This window comes from Patagioenas fasciata, chromosome 17 (assembly GCF_037038585.1).
Source record: "Patagioenas fasciata isolate bPatFas1 chromosome 17, bPatFas1.hap1, whole genome shotgun sequence".
Classification (NCBI taxonomy): domain Eukaryota; kingdom Metazoa; phylum Chordata; class Aves; order Columbiformes; family Columbidae; genus Patagioenas; species Patagioenas fasciata.
The window spans coordinates 1799598-1823196 of NC_092536.1; the positions used below are offsets into that span (position 1 = coordinate 1799598).

A 23599-nucleotide genomic window follows, 5' to 3' on the forward strand; every position below is an offset into this window, starting at 1 on the left:
TGTGTAATTAATAGCAATAACTTCGCACTTCTCTAACACTTTTCATGTGCGGTTGTAAACGTCTCGAGCTCCTGATTCAATCTTCTGCAGGGATCTCTCTGGTGAAGATGTTACAGCCACCAGCAGCCTCCCTTGCACCACATTGGAAAAGAGTTTGAACTAATGCTGCAATGCTGCTTGTAAGAAATAGCCAAAAGTACCAAAAAAATGAGTGAGAAGTACTCAGGTAAGAGCTTACACTTCTCTTTCTGTGAATGCTACATACGATTTTGAAGAGTGCCTGAAGAATCTGGACACTTAACTCCTTCCAAAAAGCAGCAGACACTGCTGGCACAGCCAAAATCTCAGTTATGAGTGTATTAGTGCATGTTATGCATGTAGCAAACCAACTAAAAACGTGATTTCAATGACTCTTTGGATCATAAACCTTTTCTCTTTATAACCTTAACAATGCTTAGACAGCCCATAAAGTGTCTGAGAATCCTCTGTAAAAATCAGTTCACAAATACATTGTCATTTGGACATTGGAGCACTGCAAGAACATTGACTGAAAAATCTCAACTGCTGTGGTACAAAACCCAACCTTTTCATGTCTCCTGCTCCCATCTACTTACAGACTGACACAAATACTTATGTTATTGCCATTGTCAAGGAATCCTTTGTCTACCTCCATTCGTATCCCGAAACTCATGAATTCCATCCACATCTTCCAATGGCCAGTAATGGGAAGCTGAGGCGAGAACTTTGAACCCTTCCAAGAAACACAGATGAAGAGGTTATTAAAGTAGGACCCAACAGGGACTGTAACAAGTCTCTGCAGGAGAGAACAATAAAGGGGTTCGATAGGTTAAATAAAACAACATATGTTATGTAAATCAAGTACTATACATAAGCAAGTCCATAAATCAGAATGGCAGAGGAGATTAAAGCCAGATATCTGATTGAGCACTGAGGAAAACCTGGTTTTAAATCTCAACTGATTTTTGTTCTAATTGCACTCAGAACGTGTAATAACCTTTAACTAGATCTCTGCTAGTGTACCAGGCAGCATTTATCGATGTAACAGCTGAGAAGGCATTTGAGAGTCATGTTAAGATTTTACCAGGATTTTAAAAGCCCGTGGTCAATACAAAGCAGCAAGAAGGGAACAGATGGGGAGCACTGAGCCCCTGCACACGCCGCTCCTGCCTCCTCCAGCGTAACCCAACCTCTGCAGCTCCCAGGAACCTTCCCCTCCTTTCCACCCTCACTGGAACACCAGTGCAACACCTTCAGGTTAGGTGAATCTACATGGTTCTTTCACTTTGGACGTGTATGGAGAGACACTGGGCAGAGCCAGTGAGGAGCAGCACTCGGTGCCGGAGGTGGATGAGGATCCAGGCGTATGTATGGTTGTTCCTGCACACTCTGGCCCTCCTGGTCTCTCACATCTTAGCAAGGTCACATAGCAGAACTACATCCTTTCGCAGAAGGAACCTGATGTTCCACAAGAGAAGACATTCTGGAACATAAAGCAACATATGGAAGAGAGTCGACTCCTCCCCATACAGCATTAGCTGCTCCTTCAGAACCTTCTCCGCTGCACCAAAATGACAACAACTCCATGGAGCTGGTGGGAACGTTTTGTTTTCCCAAACATCCTCCTTAGCAACAGGTGGAGAAGCTGACAAAAGCAAAGCATCAGTTGATTTCCATTGACAGACTTATCTCTACAATCTGATTGATGAGTTTGAACAGATTTTAGGAGACACAACTACACAACCCTGACCAGAAGTAGGCTGCCCAAAGCAACAGAGTTCTGTGTTAACAATTCTGTTTGCAGGGCAGAGCATTAATAATGTAGGAAAAAATGAATGCAATTTATTATCTTGTTAGCTGCAAGAAACCCTTTATTCTCACAATAATTATTTTAACCAGCTGTGCTGAAATAAATTTGTGATCTCCCATATCTTAGAGAGTTTTAGAAGGTTGATACAGATAGACAGAAATTTTACTGTGAATGCAAGTGAGAATGTGTTCCGTCTGCTCTCATGGCATATCATCCTATTATTAATGGTTTGAGTTAATCTTTTCTTTAGGAGAGAGGGGGACAGGGAGGACAGACGACAGGGACACAGAGAGCGCAAGTATTTATATTGCAGCATATCTGGAGCTCTTTGCCCTACAATCATTTTTCATTCCCAGGCAATATTTCAAGAACCTGAGGTGCGAAGCGTGTAGAGATAAGTTCCTTAAAAGCCACTTCATACGCCATACAAAACTTATAAAACGCCCCACACCTCCTGTGCAAACTAAACCACATCAGGAGCAGCGTCCTTTGACATTTACAGCCTATCCCCACACCGTTCTTCACCCCCGAGATCGAACAGCTTGATGACCGCTCTGTCATCCTGGATGCGAACACCATGGATATGATGGTGCGAAGCTGATAAACATCACAAGCAGCAACTGTAGATCTGAGAGCACGGAATGAAAAGCAGCTCTGCCTCTTGTGAGGATACACAAACTACTCAGGCTTGCTTCCAAACTCAAGTGTACCAAAGATACCTAACAAATGATTCATAATTGACCAGGATCTATTATTAGCCTACCTAGCTAGAGATGTTTGCAGTTGACACAGAGGTTTTCCCCCAGAGAGGGAACACAGGGATCAATAGGTAGGATGGGGCTGAGGCACAGAGGAGGTCCTGTGGCCATAGGTTTCCTTTGAATATTTGAAGGGTAAAGGCAGAATCGCTAACAAAAGGACAAAGTTACTGCCAATGTAAGAGAGTAACAACGCAGAACAAGCAAGTACAAAACCCAATCTGAAAAATTCCAGGCAAGCAAACTCAACTAAGCTGAGCAAAGCAAAGCGCACTGAGGAAATGGGATATAGGAACGAGCGGTTTGCATTTACATCAACTACATCTGGGTATGTGCTTAGTTCCATCTTCCAAGAATGTATTCTGGCTGCTGCAGACAAAATGAAGGTTCTGAATTTCGGTGATATTAAGAACATCCACATTTGCAACCTGTGCTAAGGCACCTCCACCCGACCTTCAGCACAGTGCCAGCTCCATTTTGCAGAGCACAGGATGTGCCTGCTGTTCCACAGTGGGCTTGAATGCAGATGTTTCTTTCTCCCATCAACATCTCCTCTTTGTATCAGGGGAGAAAAGAATGAAGTTAATAGGGGAAAATAGAAAAGGAAAACCCCAGCAGAAAGTGATTTAATGCTAAAAACTTTGTCACAAGTATTTTAGTGGTAGTAGCAGCATCATGACACAGGCATTGCCAGGGCTGGCATCAAACACACTCATGAGCAGCAGCTGTATTCTAAAGAGCTTACATTTAAAAGGTAAAAAATAAAGGGGGGGGGGGAATTTCTATAGGAAATGAGATTATTTCATTGTTTTTGAATGAAGGTAGAACAAAATAAACTAATAGAGCCGAAGCGGTTGCAATAGCAAACATGGCTTTTCCGCATCGCTCTGCGTTTTACTTTGAAAATAATTGCATATGGTTGAAACTTAGAGGCACAAAGCAATACGTGAATTGGTAAAGCAGTAAAATTGTACTTGCACACCACCATGAGGCTTGAGCTTAAACTATTTCTATAGACAGCAGAATTCAGTCACACACACAGACCCCAAAGAATCTGTAAGGTTTTTTTCTATATTGGAAGCAGATGGAAGGTCCTTAACATGTTCTATAAGCAATCAGAACTTCAGCACAGGAGGGGGATGAGCTGAAACCGTGCTCGAGTACTGCACTAACTGCACATCAACCGTAGATCAATGAACTGGAACCGCTGAGCACCGGCACACGGAGGAAGAAAGAAAATAGTCCGTGTAGAGGTGTCATCGGAAACTCCTGCTCAAAAAAGTATCAAACACATTGTACATAGGATTTCTCTACATATCGAGTGTTTTTCTCCCAATACATTTCTATGCAGAATACGGAGTAGGTAGGTTGCAGAATCTAAAACGACTGGGACATTCTGGCACTGCAGACTCGATTACAGTTTTAATACAGAGCTGACATTCAAATGCAGGACCACGGGTTTTCTAGTAGCTCCAAAAAAGCAAATAAATCTGTAAGTACACTGGCATCAAATGCAAATAGAACATTGCTTACCTGGGTGTTTGGGTAGCTGGGAAGAGTTTCCAGACACCTGCACAAAAAACATTTACATAATGAGACCCAGTGTGGCAAAACTCGCCAAAAGGAATCCAAATGTATCTCGGTACCGACCAAGGTCAGAACATTACCTGGTGTTTGTACTGAAATAAAATCAGCAAAGAATAACAACAACAGAGCAGAGATAACAAGTTCTCCATGGTGTATCTAAGGTTAAAAGTACAACTGAAATCAAATTCCTGCAAGATCGCAGTCATAAGTTTTCTTTTGCTACTTTCTGTGTGAAAAAGGACATTTTCCATGCAGGTACAAAAAGTCCATTCCTTCGGGGATGACAAAATATCCTTCCAGAGCCTTTGAGTAGTATTTGCTTGCTTCGCACTTTGATCTCTTCATTTAGCTATTAATAAATTACCACGACCGGAGGAAAGTTAAAAGACGCACATCAGATCCGAAAGTTGCTCTGCTCCGTCGAAAGCAGTCAAAAAGTTTGTTGTGATCTGTGCCAAAAAGACTTTGTTTTCGGCTTTCCTCCTATGGTTGTCTTTTCCTTTCAATTACATTCACGTTGCGGGAGATCCGAAGCCAGTTTTAGTTTTGCCAGCAAGAAAATGAGTTTCCTTAGAGCACGCAGGGCACAGAGCTCACGATTTCCCCAGGAACGGAGCTGGACGAGCTGCTCCCTCCTCGCCGTCCCGCTCACGTTTGCACCTCCATCCAGACCCTTTTGGGTGGGGAGCAGCTGGGGGATGGCGTCATCCTTTCTTCTCAAACTTTGTCCCATTCTGGGACTCTATTTATATCGCGTTGTGCTGCCTGCGCTGGGTCCTAACACCGCCAGCAGCAAGTGGAGAGGAGCGAGCTCCAGCACACAGAGCGGCGCCCAGGGGAACCGCAGCCACAACAAGGCTCCGAATGCAAAGAAAACAGGGGTTTGGGGAGGAAAGCAGAGATTTACTAAAACAACAGATTGTGTTTCTGTCTGAGGAAACATCGCTTTAAAAAAACCCAACAAAAATACCGATTTAAATCACATGGCACTCTGAGGAATTAATGTTACTGCGTCTCTATCGAGAATAGGAAACTGAGTCATTTCACCGTTTTGCTTGAAGTTGCACAACTAGTAAGAATTAGGAAAATACTTCTACAGTTGCTACTTTAATTGCTCTGTATTAAAAAATACTTACATTTTCTATTAAGAGCCTCCCAGTTACATTCTGAACCACGTCACAAGTATTAACCATCATTTTATATGTAAAAGAGCAGCTAGAACTAGTTGGTACTAGTTGGTATTCTTCACGTGCTCTGCTCCTCTGTGGCAAATGCTTGTTTACGGTTCATTCCAAGTGCTTTTTTATTATGAAGGAAATAAACTGAAAGAGTAATATTTTAACATTTTACAAGCTTTCCATCCCTGTTCATCCCTCCCCTGCATTTCCACGTCAATCCTCTCTTCACCCTCACACAGGCCATTTAAAGGTGACGTAGGCAAGACGAGGAACCAAAAACCTGAATGGGACCACGCTAACATCTCAGCAAAACTTAAATTACTGTATTTGCCTTTTGCCAAAAGTTCCGCCAATACATTAAACCTTATTTTCAGCCCCAGGTGCTTACTTGTGCAGTGAAACATCCTCTGCCTTATCACAACCTCTGCACCAGGCTCTTGGCTGGAGTCACCCATCACTCTTAGGATAAAAGAGGGTTCCATCAACACTTGATATAGAGCTCAAATAGTGGGAAGCCCAACACGTGGCAGTAGCTGTGGTTCCGATTTACCCAGCCGGCTCCCCAGATCTATAATGAGTTTCCAAAGCTGCTGGTAGTAATTAGCTCCTTGCAAATGACTGGTTGACTAGATGGGACTCCAGGGCCCGAGGACTGAAGAGATCAACATCAATTTTGGAAGCTTTAAGACATTCACGCTGCGTGAACGTTTCAATGTTACCAAAGTTTAATATTACGAAATTTCAGTGTTAAAATAAAACTTGTATTTTGTTTGCAACCCTGATTTAGGGTGTACAACAAAATTTTGAAATTTTCGAATTTCTGTTCTTACAAAAATGCAGCTTCCCACTTCGTTACAACTTGTGCTTATTTCCACTGGGTTTTTAGGTTCCTCCCCTCTTTACTGTCAGCCACAACCTCCTCCAGATCCTGAAGGACGAGGAGGAATTGTGTGTAAGCCCTAGGAATTCTGCATCACATACTAACAAGTAGAGCCACCCTTAGAAATACCCGAGAGCCGAAGCTAAAAATCCCGAGAAAAGCTAAAATGTAAAAAGAGAAAGACAGGAATTTGAAATATTTGCCAAGAGGGGCCTGTTAAGGGAAAGAATATGCTTACCAAAACAATAGTGAGAATCCAAGCAAACATGTCGGCTGCCAAAAATTTTTGTGGAAACAGCAAATTGCAAGCAGACATTGGAGCTCATTTGCAGAAGCGAGTTCTGAAGGTGTTGCTGTGATGTTCCGCAAAGCCGAGGCGCAGGGTGCACAGAGCAGGGGCAGCACCAGCACCCCCACGCGAACCGGAGCGGCCGAGCCGCGCTCGGAACAATCGATGGCGCTGATCGCTCCTGAAAACCCGCCGGTGAAATAACGTTCATTGTGAGCGCTTGCACGTCAATAAGAGCACAAAGGTCTGCGCACGCTGGGGAACGGCGAGCGAGGAGCGGCTGTGACCCCCTGAACCGCACCGGGGAACCTGCAAACCTCCTGGTGTTCTGCCCCATCTCGGCAGGGAAAAGGAGCCGCTCCGCAGCTCCGGCACTCGCTGACAAGCAGAACGGGCTCCCCAAACCGAGCAGAAAGCCTCCGGATTTTGGTTTTTCATTTTGTTTTGGGAGAGAGGGTCTAGACTTTGAAAGACCAAGGTTTAGCAAAAATCTCAGTTGTTATTCCAGCACTTTTTTGGGCGCTGGAAGAACTCGGTGGTGTCTGTTCTCAGGTGTTTCACACTGAGCACCCCTTTAGTTGTTACCCCCCCATTACACACACCAGGGCTCTACTGAACCACCAGTGAAAGTCCAGCCTGTGACAAGTCTGATTTAAATGAAAACATGCATGGCCTCCTGTGCTTTCTCAACTCAAGGCTCCGCAATTCGAAGTGAACCCAAAACATACATAAAAAAGAGTTTCTAGACATTATGGGAAAGGATTATACATAAAGATTTTTTTCTAGAGCTGTACAAACCTGTGCTGCCTTTGGAAGAATGTATAATATGGGAGAGATACAGGTTTTACTAGCACAAGAGTTATAAATACATACAGATTTTATTGACATCTGTATCACTGTGATTAACAGCAGGATGATTCTCATTGACGTGTGACCTTCAACAACCATAAAGCTGAAGGAGCAGCTACGGGTGATGGAAGGAGCCACTTCAGCTCTTATTAAAGAGCTCAGACCAAAGAACCACAAACACGATGAAAAAACCTCTACAGGTAAAAGAGTTTCAGGTGTTTCAGTTCTTATTTGCACAACAAAAGACAACAGAAGGGCAGCAGCAGCCACCATGGCCCCACTCCGGTCCTTGGACACATCGAGTGATCAAAGAAATGCTGTTGACCGCGTTCATCAAAACAGCACACAACATTTTCTTTTAGTTGATGACGCTGAAAAGGACAAACCGAACAGCTCGGGTTGAAGAAAAAGTAAACAGAAAAACCCTGGAACTGACTCCGCGAGGCCAACGCTGTCATGGAAAAATGTTTTTCCAATTAAGAAGATGAGAAGCTGCTGGCTGATGCCAGAAATACAACTTTTTGGCAATGCTATTTAGGCTTAATCCGATGAAAATACTTGTGTCATGCTGTATGTGTAAAGTTAAGCTGATTTAATTTATATATTCTTTCTGAAAACATGAAGAGCCTGATGATTCAAAGACCAAGTGAGCAGGTGAACACCACCACACAATGAGTTTGACGTGTAAGTTTCCTTTGGATGAGGCCCCACTTGCTAATTAATAGGTACTGGATTGCTCTTTATTGTCTATTTACGGTGTCATCCTGTGCGTCAGGTTCTGTTGTTGTGCGGTTGCCTTGAACATCTCATTCTGTATAATGAAGAAAACATTTGATTTTTGCTAAGTAATTATGGCTTTTGTGCAAATCCCAAAGATAAAATTTAATCAAGTCTTTCATTATCTGAGCCTTAATGTCAAGCTTACGTAAAATGGGATAATTGTATAAATAAAACATTATACAAATTATTTTTCTTATGGAATTAAGCCACCTTATCTGCCAAAAAGCCACTGCCTGTAACTGCTTTTTTTTTGTATCATTCAGGTAGTCAGATTTTCCCAATTACAGGAATATTGCGCTATGATAACATTTTGCCTTTGGAATTTGTGCCAGTTCCCCCTTCCAGCGCTACTTAATTGTCTCTCGCTCTTCTGGGCAAAAGCAACTCCATGAAAGTTTCATTGCGCCGCTGTGTGAAACAACAAGTTTACCGCACAAATGGAGAATAAACCCAGAAGCCAACCTGCAAATTACTTCTCAGGAAGAACATCTGAGCCTGCTCTAGATGCACATATTAAAGATTCTCCATTCTATGGGGAATACACAGTTCCTGTCCTTCGCACTTCTCGCTGCAGATTTAAGTGGCGAAAGCAACACAGAAATCAGAACTGGCTGTAGCAGTGGCAGAAACTTCCAAATCTGTGCTCTTCATAAAAGCTGAAGAGTCATCAAACCTGAAGTGCGACTCATTAATTAATTTAAAAGCACAAAGTCTGAATTCCAGAATCTCTCAGTGGATAGAAGAACCAAAGCGCAGCATCAATTCCCTTCCGCATCAGGGCTGCTCTTGGCTCCTCTCACAGACCAGAGGAATCACTCACATGTGTTGGCCACACCAGCCCAAAGATGCCAAAGTCACAAGACGCACCCTGGAATCATAGAACTGACCAGAAATTTAACATGTTTTCAATAAAATAAACAAACATATCCCATTTGTACCTTCCACTGTTCTTAATGCATATTGCAGAAGAGCAAACTAAAATAAAATCAGCCATACAAGTTGTGACTTTGACTATGAAAATGGATGATACGGAGGTGAAGAAAATCCCTCCTTTTCTTTTCCTAGAGGGTTTGTCAATCTCACGGTGACTTCCACTGGCTCCTTAAATCACTGTCATTTTCAGATGTCACTTGCAGCTAAAGACAACTGATGCGACCTTCTTCAGATCCTTTCCTAATTAGTCAGAAATACTGATTTTGAGCGACTGTTTTCCCTCTTGGGCTCCGAGCCTGTTTTAGCACAGAGTCAGCTGAGGTGAAGAGCAGGAGACAGAATCATCGAGAAATACCCACCATACCAACGTTCACATCTGTAGAATTAAATAAGGAAAAAAACAGTTCTGTAGTCAAGGCAGTACCTGTGAAAATGGCATTACAAAACTTACCGTGTCGGGTTTTAAATGTATTGTATTTAGAAGCAGGATTTATCCATTGCTCGGGGGTACAAGCATCAGTCCTCCAAGCCACCAGCAGCAAGGATCCACTTGAGAAAGCTCAACAGCAACTGGCGCACAAATACGTTTTGAAAGCGTAATTAACGCAAGCAGATAGCGTTATTTCCTTCTCTCCATTTCACAAAGGCAACAGAGAAGGTTTTATACCCGTGTGTTTTCGTTTGCATTGATTCCTTGAGGCTGCTGTGGAATATTTACATAGAACAGCGTTGTTTCCCATGTGCTGTACTGAGGCGCCCAGGTCAGGACCCTTAGCTGTACACACACATGGAAGAGACAGCACCCAGCCCTTTAAAAACCTACAACCAAAGCGTTTGAAGAGCACTGGCAAAAGTAGCCAACTGAAATAACTAAAAAGCAGAATAAACTACACCACAGAGAAGTGCTCGCCCCGGGGTGCAAGTCTTTCAATCTGCATCACTGACTGTTACATGCCTAAATGTATTTATCCATTATATGTTACTAAAGGTCCCTGTTTACTGTAGTAACACCTGACCTGGAAAAAAAAAAACAAACCAGGTTATTCACCTATAATAAAATGGCAAAACAATACCTGGTGAGTGACCTTCAAGCTGCAGGGTGTTGGGTACGTTTTCTCACGCAGCTTCCACTTAAATCACAGAAGTTACAGCAAAATCGACCTGTGCACAACAAGGGTTAGTGACAGAACAAAATCAGTTGTTTTCTCTTAGGTCCATGTCTTCAAAGTTTTTTGTGATGGTATCTTAGCAGCACCTGAAGCGCTGCCCAGCAACCACAGGTGCACGTTCAGTCTGACTTGTGTACAGTTCTTGCAACGTGTTGGACACCAACCTGGCCCTAATTTAAATGCTCTGTGGTGGAGAACCGTGCAGTGAATCTCTCAGGAGAGTTTTGGGATTCTTTGTCCAACGTGCACATTTCTTTCCCCTCTGTGCTTTTTTCCCTTTGGTTTGACATCTGAGAGCAGGTTTGGCACCCAGGGCACACGCAGAGTGTCTAAGGAGCTGCTTCGCATAGCCAGAGAAAACCAGCACAGAGCAGCTCTCCCAGTTTCACATCTGAAGGTCTGAGGAACATTTATCGCTTATTTACAGTCTCTTCACAGGAAAACAGGAGCTATAATAGTCAGGACACCGAGCCTTCAAGCTCTCCGTTCATTTCACTATTCGCACTGTAACTTGGCTGCAAGATCAAGCCATGACTACAGGACTGTGCAACATTTGTCTATTGCCTATTCCTAACAGATTTTCCTTTTACAGCAAGGTTTGAAGATCAGCACTTAATACATATACATTATTTTTTTTCCAGGTAAAGTTATACTTCACTGTCAATTATCAAGATGCTGCCTGGTTCCACATAGTAAGCTCTGATTTTTAAGCCCATGCCAGCACCAACGCAAACAGCATTAGGATGGCAAAAACCCTCCTGTAATTCACTGTCGTGGTCTATTTCACACTGTTTCAATTTCTCCTCACTAGCACCTGCTGCTGCACACCCACCGCAGCCAAGCGCTACCGAAAAGCATCCGCACGGCGCCCTTGCGGAGCTCGCAGCCCCAGGAGCCGCGTTGGTGTCGGTTCCCAGCACGGAGCGTGCGCTCCATCCAGCGGAGCGGCAGCGGCACCGCAGGGCCGACCCGCGGCTCCACCGTCCTGCCCTAAAACACAACACGAACAGATAAAAGCACCCAAAGGCCGTCAAAACCACCAAAAATATACGCAGAGAAAGATTTCTTGTTTATCGTGACCCATCTTTTTGTTTATAAACGCAAACAAAGCTCTCTCCCTAAATCCTTGCACTGCAAACCCAATCTGAGAGCTGGAAATTTTCACAACTTATTTTAATGGTGTAATCCATAAATTAAAAAAAAAAAGCCTGATGGGAAAGTTAACTTTTTATATTCTCAGTATAAGCAAAACACACGTGGCTTCCCTCCAGTGCTATTTTCAAAACTCCCCAAGACATGAAAAAGCAAGTTACGGATGGTTTTGCGTGGTGAAAAGCTCATGAAGAGGAAATAGGGACTGGGAAGGGAAAAAAAGAAGAAAAAATCAGTGTGTGGTACTGGCCCACGGCCCATGCAAGCTCTCACCTGAAAAAGAAGCTCAGAGCAAAGAACCATTTATATTTGTCACTTCATTTGCTGTCTTTAACTTAAGACTTTGTGTTAAGTTCAAATAGCTATGGCAGAAAAGATCCCAGCACTGCAGAGCATAACCAGGGATTGTCACCTGGACAACTGTGACAGGACACTGCTCCAACCTTTTCTTTCTGATGTTATTGATCGCAACCACCTTATGAGCTTCCTGTTCATGCCCATCTAACTTCACACTCAGTTTTTGTTCTAACTGCCCTTTTCAGTCCTTGTCACCCACACAACCCAGTTATAAGTATTTGCCTTGTGCACTCAAATTTGTAACTTGATTTAGGCTCTGTGCTAGAGCCTTGGTACAAATAATATGCCTTGTTTCAACATTCCTACAAATATTCAGTAACCAGACACGTAGTCGGTGGTTTGGCTCATCAGTATGTCCCACAAAGTCTGTTAAACGGGTTATCATATTAATCCTACCTTTCAGTAATAAAGATATTCCAAGTTTAACATCACATTATTTGCCCGGCAGCCAAGCAAGCTCTAAAGCACAGAGGAATTGGTCTTTTTCTGCCCTCCTTGCTGGAAAGGCAGCAGCTTGCACCACAAGGACACCTACAAACCAGCCCGAGGGCAAGGGAGGCTCAGCAGGGCTGTGGCCCAAGTGTTCAAAGAAGCCACAGGCTGAGCACAGCACAGACATCTGTGTTCTCCGAGTACAAAACCCCAGCCAAAAATGTTTCCCAATTTTGGCCACTTGCAGAGATGTTCTAAAGTGTTACAGGACACCTGTAAGTGAGAACTCCTCCATGGGATGCTCAAAGAGCAGCTTGTGCTAGGAAAAATATCATGGGAAACTTTTCAGCTGAGTACAGAAATCAACATACAGACACAAAACCAACCCATAAATTAATGCACCAATATGGAAACAAACTGATCACAGCAGCAGGTTGAGCGTTTGAGTCACTTGCAAGACATTGCAGTCAATCCCGGTACAGCAGGGCCCAGTCAACAGCTGCCAAAGCTCAGGTGAGACAGGGACCAGCACCACCAGTCCCGGTCAGGATTCAATCAAACCATGGACCTCTGCTTTAGGAAAGCCAAGGCAGAACTAACCACACAGCACCCAAGTTTAAAACAAAGCAGGTACTGCAGGAGGGGTTTCCAGCCTCACCAGTTCAGAGCTCTAACAGACTGGTGTGACTGTTAAGCACAGAGGCTCTTAGAGGGCAAGTTTTATTTTCCTCATTATTTAACAGGTAAAATTTTATTTTGCCTGAAACAAACTAGTGAAAAATTTCTTTGAAGTGTTATAGTTGAGGAACATCAACTGAGGAATCTGCACACACATATTAAAGGCTACCTGAATTATTTATAATCAACAATTAACAGGGACTAAAAGTGACAGTATAATGCTGCACCAAGTGAACCTAATTCACTCCCAAAACATTTCAAGTCCAGATTAGAGTGGGACTAGTATAGCTGCCTACTTCACAGGGGAGTTATTGCCTTGGAAGTGACACCAAAGATTATAAAGTAAAGCTCTGAGCAGTTTTACTACTTTAAACAGCTACTGTTTTTCATAAATCTCTGCAGCCATTTGGGAATTATTCACACGAAGCTCAGTACCTGTGTGCAGTAAGTAAGCAAATCCTAAAGAGGACACGCAACGAAACACCGTAACTTTAGTGCTGCTGTTTCTTCTGAAGGCAAATCCATACTGCAGAAACACCAGAGTTTCCTGATCAATTTGCTATTTTTAGGTAGTGCCTTTCCAGAAGTGAGACAGCTTGAAGACAAAAAGGCTACCACACCTAGTAATGCAGCAGCAGATGGTTAAGCTAGCGGTATTAACCAAGATAGGCACAGGTAAATTAGTAAACACTACAGGCAAGAACCTACAATGTGAAGTTAAAGCAAGATGATGCAAGAAGCTTCAGTGGACTGTTAAGGCAAAAGTTGGGTTTTTTACAAACCAAGTGTATGACGTTCCTTAGTTTTGATTTTCAGGTCATAAGTGACAACTCAACTTCTCATTGACTAGCTAAAAAAAAAAATATACAAATAAACCAACCACACCAAAACCCACAGAACTGCAACTTGCACTAACTTAAACATCACTCCTTTCCAACAGCATTGCAGAACCAGTGATCATTGTCTGCACTTCTTGCTACCACGTACCAGAATGGCTGAATAGTTAAATATTGACATAGTTATATACACAAACATCCAAGTTAAAAGGAATAAATGAAATGCTCCACTTTATTAAGAAACCAAAAATACAAAAACTGAAGAGTTCCAGGCCCCATGTACTCAAACACTACTGAAAAATGGTATCTCAAACTTAGTTTTGTTTACTAGCAGTACTAATATTAACCAAGATTCATCTCTACAAGATAGTGTTAAAAGTTGACATTTTCCACCATTTGTGCTGTAATAAGCTAGAGTTTCAAATTAAGAACTTGGTGCAGTTACAGTAAAGTCTAGATATTCATATAGATGTGGTTTCAGTTAATATACTGTTTTGTAGGCAAGAGCTCTTTAGCTCAAAATACAGCTGTTTTCTAGTGGATTTTAAGATGCTTATTTTATTCAATCTAGCTCTACTGAACGATGTTTCATGCAAAGATACAGCTTTTAAGTCACCTTACAGATCTAGAGACCATTTGTTTCTGGCTACTGAAAATAGAGAGCTCTGTGAAGGCATATTGTAGAATATAATAAAAGAGCTGAGGAAACTGTATCTAATGGTAGCATACACAAGTTGAACTACACACTTGCCTCCCAAGACTCCCTGCAGACCACAAATATTCCCGTTTGGATGGGAATGTCAATCCAGTCACACTTACCAGTCAAGCATTCACTGCTTTAGTTTTATCTGGCAGTTAGCTCAGCTTTCCTCAGGTGCCTTAGTTCTACGCTTCAGGAAAACAAGGGAAGGTTAACTGCTAGCTCTTAGCAAGAGGAGCACAACATCAGAAGCAGGAGGCAAAAGGAGAATAGAGAATGAGAAATGCAGGAGACAACCAAGTTATTAGCCTCAACAGAAGAACAGAGGACACTTGGAAGAGTTTTCCTAACAATGCATGAAAGTTCACTTGCTTAGAGATACTTGAAATACAACTTTATTACCTAAACAAAAAAGAATGGGAATGACAGAAACAAGATTTACCACTTCACACTCTGATGTGACTGCAGCAGTCTTATATTTGAAACTCAAAAGGGGAAGTAATTGTAGTCCAAAAAACAGCTAAATATGCAGGTCCAAAATATGAAGTGTTTTAGGTTTTCATTTTGTTTTGTGTTTTTTTTATTTTTTAAACTGCCACATTCACTCCGAAGCCCATTCATCTCTTTCAGCATCCCAAAGATTAAGCACATGTTCTGTTCAGCTAGATAATAAAGTGGCAAACACGCTGCACCACTGACATCACAGGACAGTTGCCTATAAAACTAGACTTCTGACGCTGGGCTCCAGCTTCATCCCTCACAGGTCATCATCTTCATCTGGCAGTGCAGTAGTCTGAGCAATCTGGAACAGAGAAGCTACACTTTAACAACTGTTCTTCAGTTATTTGCCCCAGGAGTCTAAACAGTAGTTATCAGGCCATTATTTCACCCACGTGCCCTTTTTCACTTACCTGTAAGTCTTGCTCATACTGTGCTGCCAGTGCTGGGTCCATAACAACTTCAGGTGGTGCAAGAGCAGGCATGGCAACAAATTCCAAGTTAGGATCTCCAATTAGCTTTCTAGCAAGCCAGAGGAAAGGCTTCTCAAAGTTGTAGTTACTCTTAGCTGAAATGTCATAATACTGCAAAAAAGTACATAGTACACATTATTTAGAAAGACACCTCTAACTGCTATCTAGGGCACACCAAGACTGACATGCACATAATCAGCTGTGCTTCTACCTTAGTATTCTTTTTGACCACATGACTTCCATTTATGCTCTCAAAAACAGTTATGATATAAGTGTCTATAAACACAGTTTCAGGCAAATAGGCAGAAGTTGGTTACTGAAAAATAAGGTATCCAGTCTGATCAAAGACGGAACTTTCAGGAGGCAATGGTACATCTTTTTCCTGCGACCTGATCTACTTCAGTCTCGCTCCTGCATCATCTGTTAAGATTCTGAGCAGCGAAAGCCAAATGCACACAAGCTCTTCAGGAGCTTATCATAGCTTCTGCTCAAGACAGTGATGATCATCTTTAAGATCATCACTCGCCCCCCTTCCCATACTGAAATACTACAGCCTGAAACTACAGAGGCAGAATACCGGATTACTGCATAGAACTCAACTGTAGTCAGACTCAACAAATCCCATTCCTACAAACTCACGTCAACACACCTGCAGATTCTTCTTCCTGTGGAAGACAATGGATTTTGCCTTGACTTTTCTGTCCTTAATATCCACTTTGTTGCCACACAACACTATAGGGATGTTTTCACATACTCGTACCAGATCTCTGTGCCAATTAGGTACATTCTTGTAAGTGACTCTTGATGTTACATCAAACATTATAATGGCACACTGAGCTGCAAGAAAAGAAGTCAGAAGTTACATTAGGAGAATAAGCACTTGTTTAAAGGTAGGAGAGAAAAGAGGCACCCACAGAAATCCCAGATTAGGGTTAAGCATCTGAATCAGCTTTTCCCTCTCAGCTTCACAGTTCTGAGATGCCATGTTCCATTAACAAGTTCAACGCACAAGTCCACAGAACTCAGCCCATGACCACATTGTCTCACATATTTAGTGCCCAATCTTAAAATGCAGCTAGTTTTACCAATCCAACTATCCCACTCAGTAAACAGTGCTGCATTGTATGAAAATATACAATTACAAAAGTCAACCTTGATAAACATAAATATTTGACAGAAATTACTTAACACCTATTTCACTAATCTCAGACATCCTAGTGATGCTTTCAGGTAGGCTGGGAGCTTGTAGTCCACATCTCAGGATGCCTTTGTCGAGAACAGTTTTTCAAAGAACACTGGGGCTTGGCTCAGTCCTGATACTTCTAAAGCAAAAGCAATTATGTCAAACTCTAATAATCACCGGCAAAGTGTTAAAGATATGCAGGTGACTGAAGTACACACAGAATAGAGCCTGGCCAAGCAGAAGGGATGCTATGAGAACTTCTTTAGCAAGACAACTAACTAGATTCTAGCATGGAGATGCATGAATTCATCATTGTATCTAAAAATCTTAGTTTGCGTGTTCCAAGCCCTTGCCTAAGCACGGTATATTAATACACATACCAATTTGTACCAATTGAAGCACATTGTTTCACTTCTTAACCACTGAATTTCATCAGCAATATCTTGTCATTTAAGCTGCATCATTACTTTTCATTAATAGCAAACCCTGCAAGAGCATACTGAAAATTTCAGACTATTCCTACATCAGCACAAGTTGTCTAGCAAACAAAATTATCTACATGAAGAGTTTGAAGACCTAGAAATCATCTCATCAATGTAAGCCACACTGAGCTTTCAGAGCAGCCAACCCAAACGATTCAACTGTAAGAGGTACAAAACATTCCCACATATAACACATCTTACCTTGGATGTAGTAGCCATCTCGCAGGCCACCAAATTTTTCTTGGCCAGCTGTGTCCCATACGTTAAATTTAATAGGGCCTCTGTTAGTATGGAACACCAGAGGATGAACTTCAACACCCAGCGTTGCTATAGTAATAAGAACAAGCAGTGCAATTAGTAAGTCATGAATTGCAGTTCTAGTTGTAACACTAGTTCTCAAATATTTTTTCAGACATACCTACATACTTCTTTTCAAATTCACCAGTCAAATGACGTTTTACAAATGTTGTTTTACCAGTGCCACCATCACCAACGAGGACAAGCTGTTGACAGATAAAGGCAAACACGTCAGAATGTTCTGGAGACATGTCATACTTCAGCCCAGGTCCACCCAGCCTGCAGCTGAAACCATGTGCTGCTCACTCACCCCTACCCTGCCCCCAGAGGGATGGAGAATTAAACAAGTAAACAATAAAGGCAAAAACTCATGGGTTGGGATAAAAAATGTAATGGGGAAGCAACGAGAAAACACAGAAAAATGAACAAGCAGCAACAGCAATGGCAAAGGAACCTACAAAGACGATCAGCACACAGTGCTGCATGGTAGGTACCTTCCCCCCATGGCTGCTCCCCCCTCCCTTGCCCTACATCGCCACTTGCACCCCAAATACCAGAAGGAAAAGAAACCACGTGGTCCCACAGGAGCAGAGCTGCTGCTCCACCTGCCCTGGACCGGAAAGAGCCCAAAAGGGAGACCGGATATGGTACAGAATACCCGGATGTCCTGGCAGCGTAGAAATTAACCCCATATTGACCAACCACAGACATTATTAGTAATTTTAGTGTAAATACTATTTATTACTACAAAGACCTTAGTCCTACAAGGTGGTCTGAACAAAAGACTGAATTCCCCATGAAGTGACTCACTGCACTGGGACCTGATTTGTTAAGTGTACCATGTTATAACTCCAGCCAGGCTCATCTCATTCCTGAAAACTACAATGTACTGCGAATACGGTTCTACTTAATTACAAGTGACTGAATTACCAGTATTTAGGGTTTTGAACCCAACTGTGCCCATATTTAGAGAAGCACTCATTTAAGCACCCAAACTGGAGAAACCCACTTACAATTACGTGCAAGCAAAAACCCAACAAAAACCCAAACAACTGCAATACTAATAACTGGAATAATCTAGCCAAGTATCGTAAGAAACACAAGTAATATTTCATGACCTTTCATGGAGCAGCCTTAAGGATTTCTGGCTGTTAAGATAAAAAAATGCAAAATAACAGAAATTCTGCTCTGAAACATTTTTTCTTCCCTAGAAAATTAATACACAACAGAAAACCCACTGAGCACTTTTGCTTGTTGCTGTGAAAATCACTTCTGAAATTTAAAAATCATTCTGTAGGCAAAGCACGACCAAAATTTCTTACACTAAACTACAAACAGCGTCAGACTGATACAGTTCAACAGGATCTTTTTGTACAAGTTGTACATAATACTACAATAGAAGTAACTGCACCATTAAGGATACACCAGCACTTGAAACCTACCATCCACATTGGCACTCCAGAGTCACTCCTGCCACTTTTCCTACTGAAGGAAAAGAAACGAACGGGGGTGGGAGGGGTAGAAATAACCGAACACAAAGCGCTCCTTACCTTAAACTGCACTTGTGGCTCTCCTTGGGCGGCCATGCTGGGTCTGCGGGGAAATGGCAGCATGTGAGATGAGCCCGCAGCGGGAGCGCCGCTCCAGGCCCAGGCCGCCCCCCCGCCCGTTAGGGGGCGCGTGGCCCCGGGCCCATCCACGGGGCCGGAAGCGCCTCCACGTCTCCTACACGCGGCGGGAGCGCGCGCGCTAATGGCGGCGCTCCCTCCCCGCCCACCCCCGGACCCCGTAACGGCAACGCGGCCGCCGCTGCCCCTCTGGCTTTCGGGCCTGCAAAGGGACACACCGAGCCGCGGCCTCCGAAGGGCACACGGGAAAGGCAGGCTGCAGGCTCTTTCTGCAGAAAGCGCCCCACCCCAGCCCGCCCAAAACCAGCGTCCCGTCCCTCACGAGTATCCACCTCCTAACCGGGAGAGCCTGGAGCGAGTCCTCCGGGGGTCCCGGGCGGAGTGTTCCCCTGGCCGGGCCTCGGCCGCTCCCCAGCCCCCCCCGCCGTGAGCCACCATGACTGAGCAGCGCGCGCGCCTCCTCCCCTCCCCCCGCGGGCCGTTGGAGGCCCCGCTCCGCTTCTCTCTCCTCCGCTCCGCTTCTCCTCAGCTCCGCCCGCCCTTTTATCCGGGACAGAGCAGAGCGCAGCTCCTATCCTTCTACCTCTCCCACCGCGAGGGCTGAAGGCAGAAAAGACGGCGCACAGGTCCGGCATCACAGCTCGCCCAGGCCCAGCCTCGCCGCAGCCCGGCCCATCTCCCACCCCGCTCCAAGGCGGCGGCCAACGGCAGCCGCCATCCTCACCGCTCGCGCTTTTTAAAGTGGCCACGCTTCCCCTCCACCCGCTCCCGCAAGAAAGAGGAGACTACCCCGACCCCGTCACCTTTCCCGAGGCTCCTCCGCGGCGCTCCGCTCGCTGACTGGGCGCTGGGAAGATGGCGGAAGCGCGGTTCAAATACCCGGACAGCGACGCCGCGCGGCCGCGGGGAGGGGCGGGGCCGGCCGTCACGTGGGCAGGCCGGGCGGGAGAGCGGTCCGGGCTCCGCCGCAGCGCGGGTGGGTGTCCGGGGCCGGGCGGCGCGGTCCTGCCCTCCGCGGGAAGCGGCGGCCTGGAGAGATAGAACCCCGTTCGGTAAAGGGAGCGGTTCCTCTGTGGCGTGGGTGGGAAGGCGCGTAGGGAGCGTTGCCGGCCGCAACAGGTTCTGGCGCGCTGTGTTCCCTCACCGGGATTCATAGTGTCCTTCCTGCTCCTCGCTATCCAGTTACACAGCGGTGCCTCCGGCCCGCTGAGGCCTGCGGTACCCCTTGGGGTCACAGTCTCCATCCAGCCCTGGAGTCTCTCCCAGCCTCAGTTACACAGCGGTGCTCCCAGCCCTGCGGGGATTCACACCGCACCAAACGCGAACAGCCGCACTGCGGTCTCCAACCCGCAGACTCAAGCGATCCTCCCGCCACAGCCGGGAGAGCGGGTGCGCGCCACCGGAGTCGCATCAGGAAGTGATTTAGTGCGGGATGGACCAGTCAGGTGGTGTCTGAGACAAAGGGTAAAACAAGCTATTAAACTGCCTCCAGCATGGCTTAATGAAGGCTTTAAAAGCAGCAGGACAATTTAATTGAACAGCTGTTAGGTGAAGACGGCTGTGTTCAGGAGAGCTTTCCTTATGACTCTTGTTTTCAGTTCTTTATACAAGTTGGTCTGCATTCACCAGCATGCACTACTAAAAATAAAAGTTGCTTTGTAAACACTTGGTTTAGAATAGTTCTCTGAGCTCTCAAGTCCAAGCTTCAGTGGGACAGAGTCGTTCACAAACTTTCAAAGAACGTGTTTTGCATAGGTCTATAAATATCACCTTTGAGGGTTCACACTGATTCTTAAGGGCTCAGATTGTTTTTCACTCCGGTATACTCCAACAGTTTCCAAGTGGTCTGCATAAAGTTTGTTGGTGCACCCCACAATTTAGAACAAATGTCTCGGTTTTTTAATTATGGATTGGATAAACCTAGAAAATATTTCATGGCAGGGTATATATGCAAACATAGTTTATTTCTTGTTCATTTTCTGCAGACCTAGAGGCAACACAGAAAGTTTTGCAAAAGTGGCTGCACTCTGCAGCAACTTTTGCTTATTTGTTAGTGTAACACAAACCCAAATGTTGCATAAGGTTGCTGGAAAAATCACTGGCTTATTGAACTTGCTTTCCTTTTTTTGGATGAGTTGGGTTTGTGGGGTTCTTTAGCATTTTTGCTGATCACCTCTAGGTGTCAGGAAGGATATTTTTTCAGAATATGTAACTCTAATTTTCCTCAGTACAATGGTATCTTTGTAAAACCCTTGTGCATTCCTCCTCTCTTCTTGACAAACAGGCACGTGTTTATAAATAGGCGCCCATAAAGCCATGGTAATGGGGTTTGGAAGTTTTTAAGAATATAACTGTGGATAGAACACTTTACAATACTTTAGAAATGTATCAATATTGTTACAGATTTATTAGTGAACTACTTTTTTCCTGCAAAAAAAGGTAATACTGATACATTAATGTGGAATAACTAAATCGATTTCTAATGAAAAACTCCTCCATCATAGCATTTGAGTAAATATGTATTTTATTGTTATGGAGATAAATTCCTACATGGATTCTTGTTTTTATCCTCTGTTTTTTCGTCGTCTATAAGAAAGTGTTCAGTTCAATGGATCCACAAAACATTTGCTTCTGATAACCCCATTCAGCAAAGGCAACAAAACACTTTCAAGGACTCATCAGCTGTGTTAGATCACTATCTAAAAGATTAGAGTTCAAAGGATATCAGTAGGCAGTCAGCAGAATAATTACTTTTAAAAGATTTTTACATTTCCTATATCTTGACTCAGGTCAACTGTGAACAAACTGAGCAACTCGCTGAAGTAGAGAAATGCAAATAGGAAAAGGCAGCTTGAGTGTCTGGAGATGGTACAAGAAACAGTCACAGAGCTAAAGAGAATATCTGAATGTAACCATTGTTTTAATAGGAAGCAAATTAATTTTGTAAGCTGTAAAAGAAGGCAACAATATATCCAGGCAAGCAATGAAAAGGAACATAACTGTACTTGCCAGTGAAAGCAGTGACTGTGGAAATGTCCCTGGACATAGGTGGGGTGGGACGCAGGGCTGTGCGCTGGGGTTCAGGAGACACAGGAAATTACACTAAAGGGTCTGAAGAGGAAATTAGTCACTTTCAGCAAGAATGGGTAAAATGGACCATTATAGTGACTAAGCTCAATCAAAATATGTATTCAAAAGACAAGCTTTATTCATTTTTTTCACCAAGTAAAACATAGCTGACTGCAGGTTTCATATGGAGACTACACCCTTGCAAAATCAGCATTTATGATGAAGGGCAGATGTATTTTTTTTTTTTTTTCAGAGAACAAAAAATCAGCAATTTACGGTAATTAAAGCACCTTATATTGCTAATTCAGGATGTTTAAATTCCCATCCAGCACTGAAATTCTTTAAATACATAAGGAAGAATATGCACTGAGTTATTATGTTCTATATCCAAAATTAACATTTTTAGAATGTATAGTTGCTCAACGTGTAGCCAACTCTATATATGATAGAACTGGGGTAGCAGTAATGACAGACTACAGTCTGAAGTGGTCATTTTTAACATGCACCTAAGAACACGGCACCACCGAGGATTTTTCTGCCTCCCACAGTACATGGATGCTCAATTTCCTACAAACTCCCAGGCCTTTAAGACATACCTGTTGTTGTACAGTTGTAGGACTTTGGCAAAGTTTTGCCGTTTTACTCGAGCCCTTACGGTGAGTAACACGCAGCGTGTGCCAACGTGTTTTATTTGAGGAGTTACCGCCCGTCAGTGGCTCATCCTGAGCTCCCCGGGAGCGTTCGGCTTTGTGCTGGTTTCCAGTCGCGGTGGGCGTTATTCAGCTGCTCCGTGATGAACGACAGCCTGCACACCACGCTTAATATTCCGAAATAGCCACGGGATGTGTGTGTGGCCTGCGGTGAGCAAAGAGACAATGCAGCCCCTGCGCTTTTTGGACTAAACATGAATTACATGAGGTCCAATTGCAGCCCGCCCACGCCAGAGGAGAACTAAATAAAACTCAACTGAAAAATAACCATATCACAACTTTTCACAGCTCTTTCATTACAGTCTTCCAGAACCGCGTGTGTTACGGGTTCCTGTTGGGATTTGTGCAGGGGCTGGGAATGTCCTTGTGGGCACCTGAGGTACCTTCAGACACCTCAGTTCTTCCCGTCTCTCACCGTTGAAGCATTTCTGTGGCGATGTTCCCCTCAGCCATCACAGGATCCCAGAGTGTCAGGGGTTGAAGGGCCCTGGAAAGTTCATCCAGTGCAATCCCCCATGGAGCAGGAACACCCAGCTGAGGTTCCACAGGAAGGGGTCCAGGTGGGTTTGAATGTCTGCAGAGAAGGAGACTCCACAACCCCCCTGGGCAGCCTGGGCCAGGCTCTGCCACCCTCACCATCAAGAAGTTTCTTCTCATATTTAAGTGGAACCTCTTGTGTTGCAGTTTGAACCCATTCCCCCTTGTCCTATCACTGGTTGTCACCGAGAAGAGCCTGCCTCCATCCTCCTGACAGTCACCCTTTATGTATTTATAAACATATTGATAACTATTAATGTTACCCCTCGTCTCCTCCGAACTAAAGACCCCCAGCTCCCTCAGCCTTCCGTCCTCA

The 23599-nt window shown here is 44.0% G+C and overlaps 2 protein-coding genes across 3 annotated transcripts in view; both read right to left on the reverse strand.

Moving 5' to 3' along the window:
• Positions 1 to 4942, reverse strand: part of ADGRD1 (adhesion G protein-coupled receptor D1) — a 118333-nt gene extending 113391 nt beyond the window's left edge. The window contains exons 1-3 of one of the 2 annotated variants that reach the window (XM_065851683.2): positions 4254 to 4942; positions 4120 to 4156; positions 668 to 751 (exon numbers count right to left, since the gene is read on the reverse strand). In XM_065851683.2, coding sequence (XP_065707755.1) covers positions 668 to 751; positions 4120 to 4156; positions 4254 to 4424 — 292 coding nt within the window. In that variant the 5' untranslated portion in view covers positions 4425 to 4942. The remainder of the gene's footprint in view (positions 1 to 667; positions 752 to 4119; positions 4157 to 4253) is intronic. The other variant, XM_065851684.2, reaches the window with a different exon arrangement.
• Positions 4943 to 13910: 8968 nt separating this feature from the next.
• RAN (RAN, member RAS oncogene family) lies at positions 13911 to 19908 on the reverse strand. Its single transcript, XM_065851616.2, has 7 exons — positions 19771 to 19908; positions 18890 to 18932; positions 17461 to 17545; positions 17244 to 17369; positions 16027 to 16214; positions 15318 to 15488; positions 13911 to 15208 (listed from the first exon to the last, which is right to left on the reverse strand). The coding sequence occupies exons 2-7, from the start codon at positions 18923 to 18925 to the stop codon at positions 15164 to 15166; spliced, it is 651 nt and encodes a 216-aa protein (XP_065707688.1). The 5' UTR covers positions 18926 to 18932; positions 19771 to 19908; the 3' UTR covers positions 13911 to 15163.
• Between the last annotated feature and the right edge of the window lie 3691 nt (positions 19909 to 23599).

Coding starts and splice junctions, on each gene's coding strand:
- RAN (XM_065851616.2), bottom strand. CDS start 18,925: ATGGCCGCCCAAGGAGAGCCACAAGTGCAGTTTAAG. Junction 17,546..18,889: donor AGCCACAAGTGCAGTTTAAG/GTAAGGAGCGCT, acceptor ATCTGTCAACAG/CTTGTCCTCGTTGGTGATGG. Junction 17,370..17,460: donor ATTTGAAAAGAAGTATGTAG/GTATGTCTGAAA, acceptor TTATTACTATAG/CAACGCTGGGTGTTGAAGTT.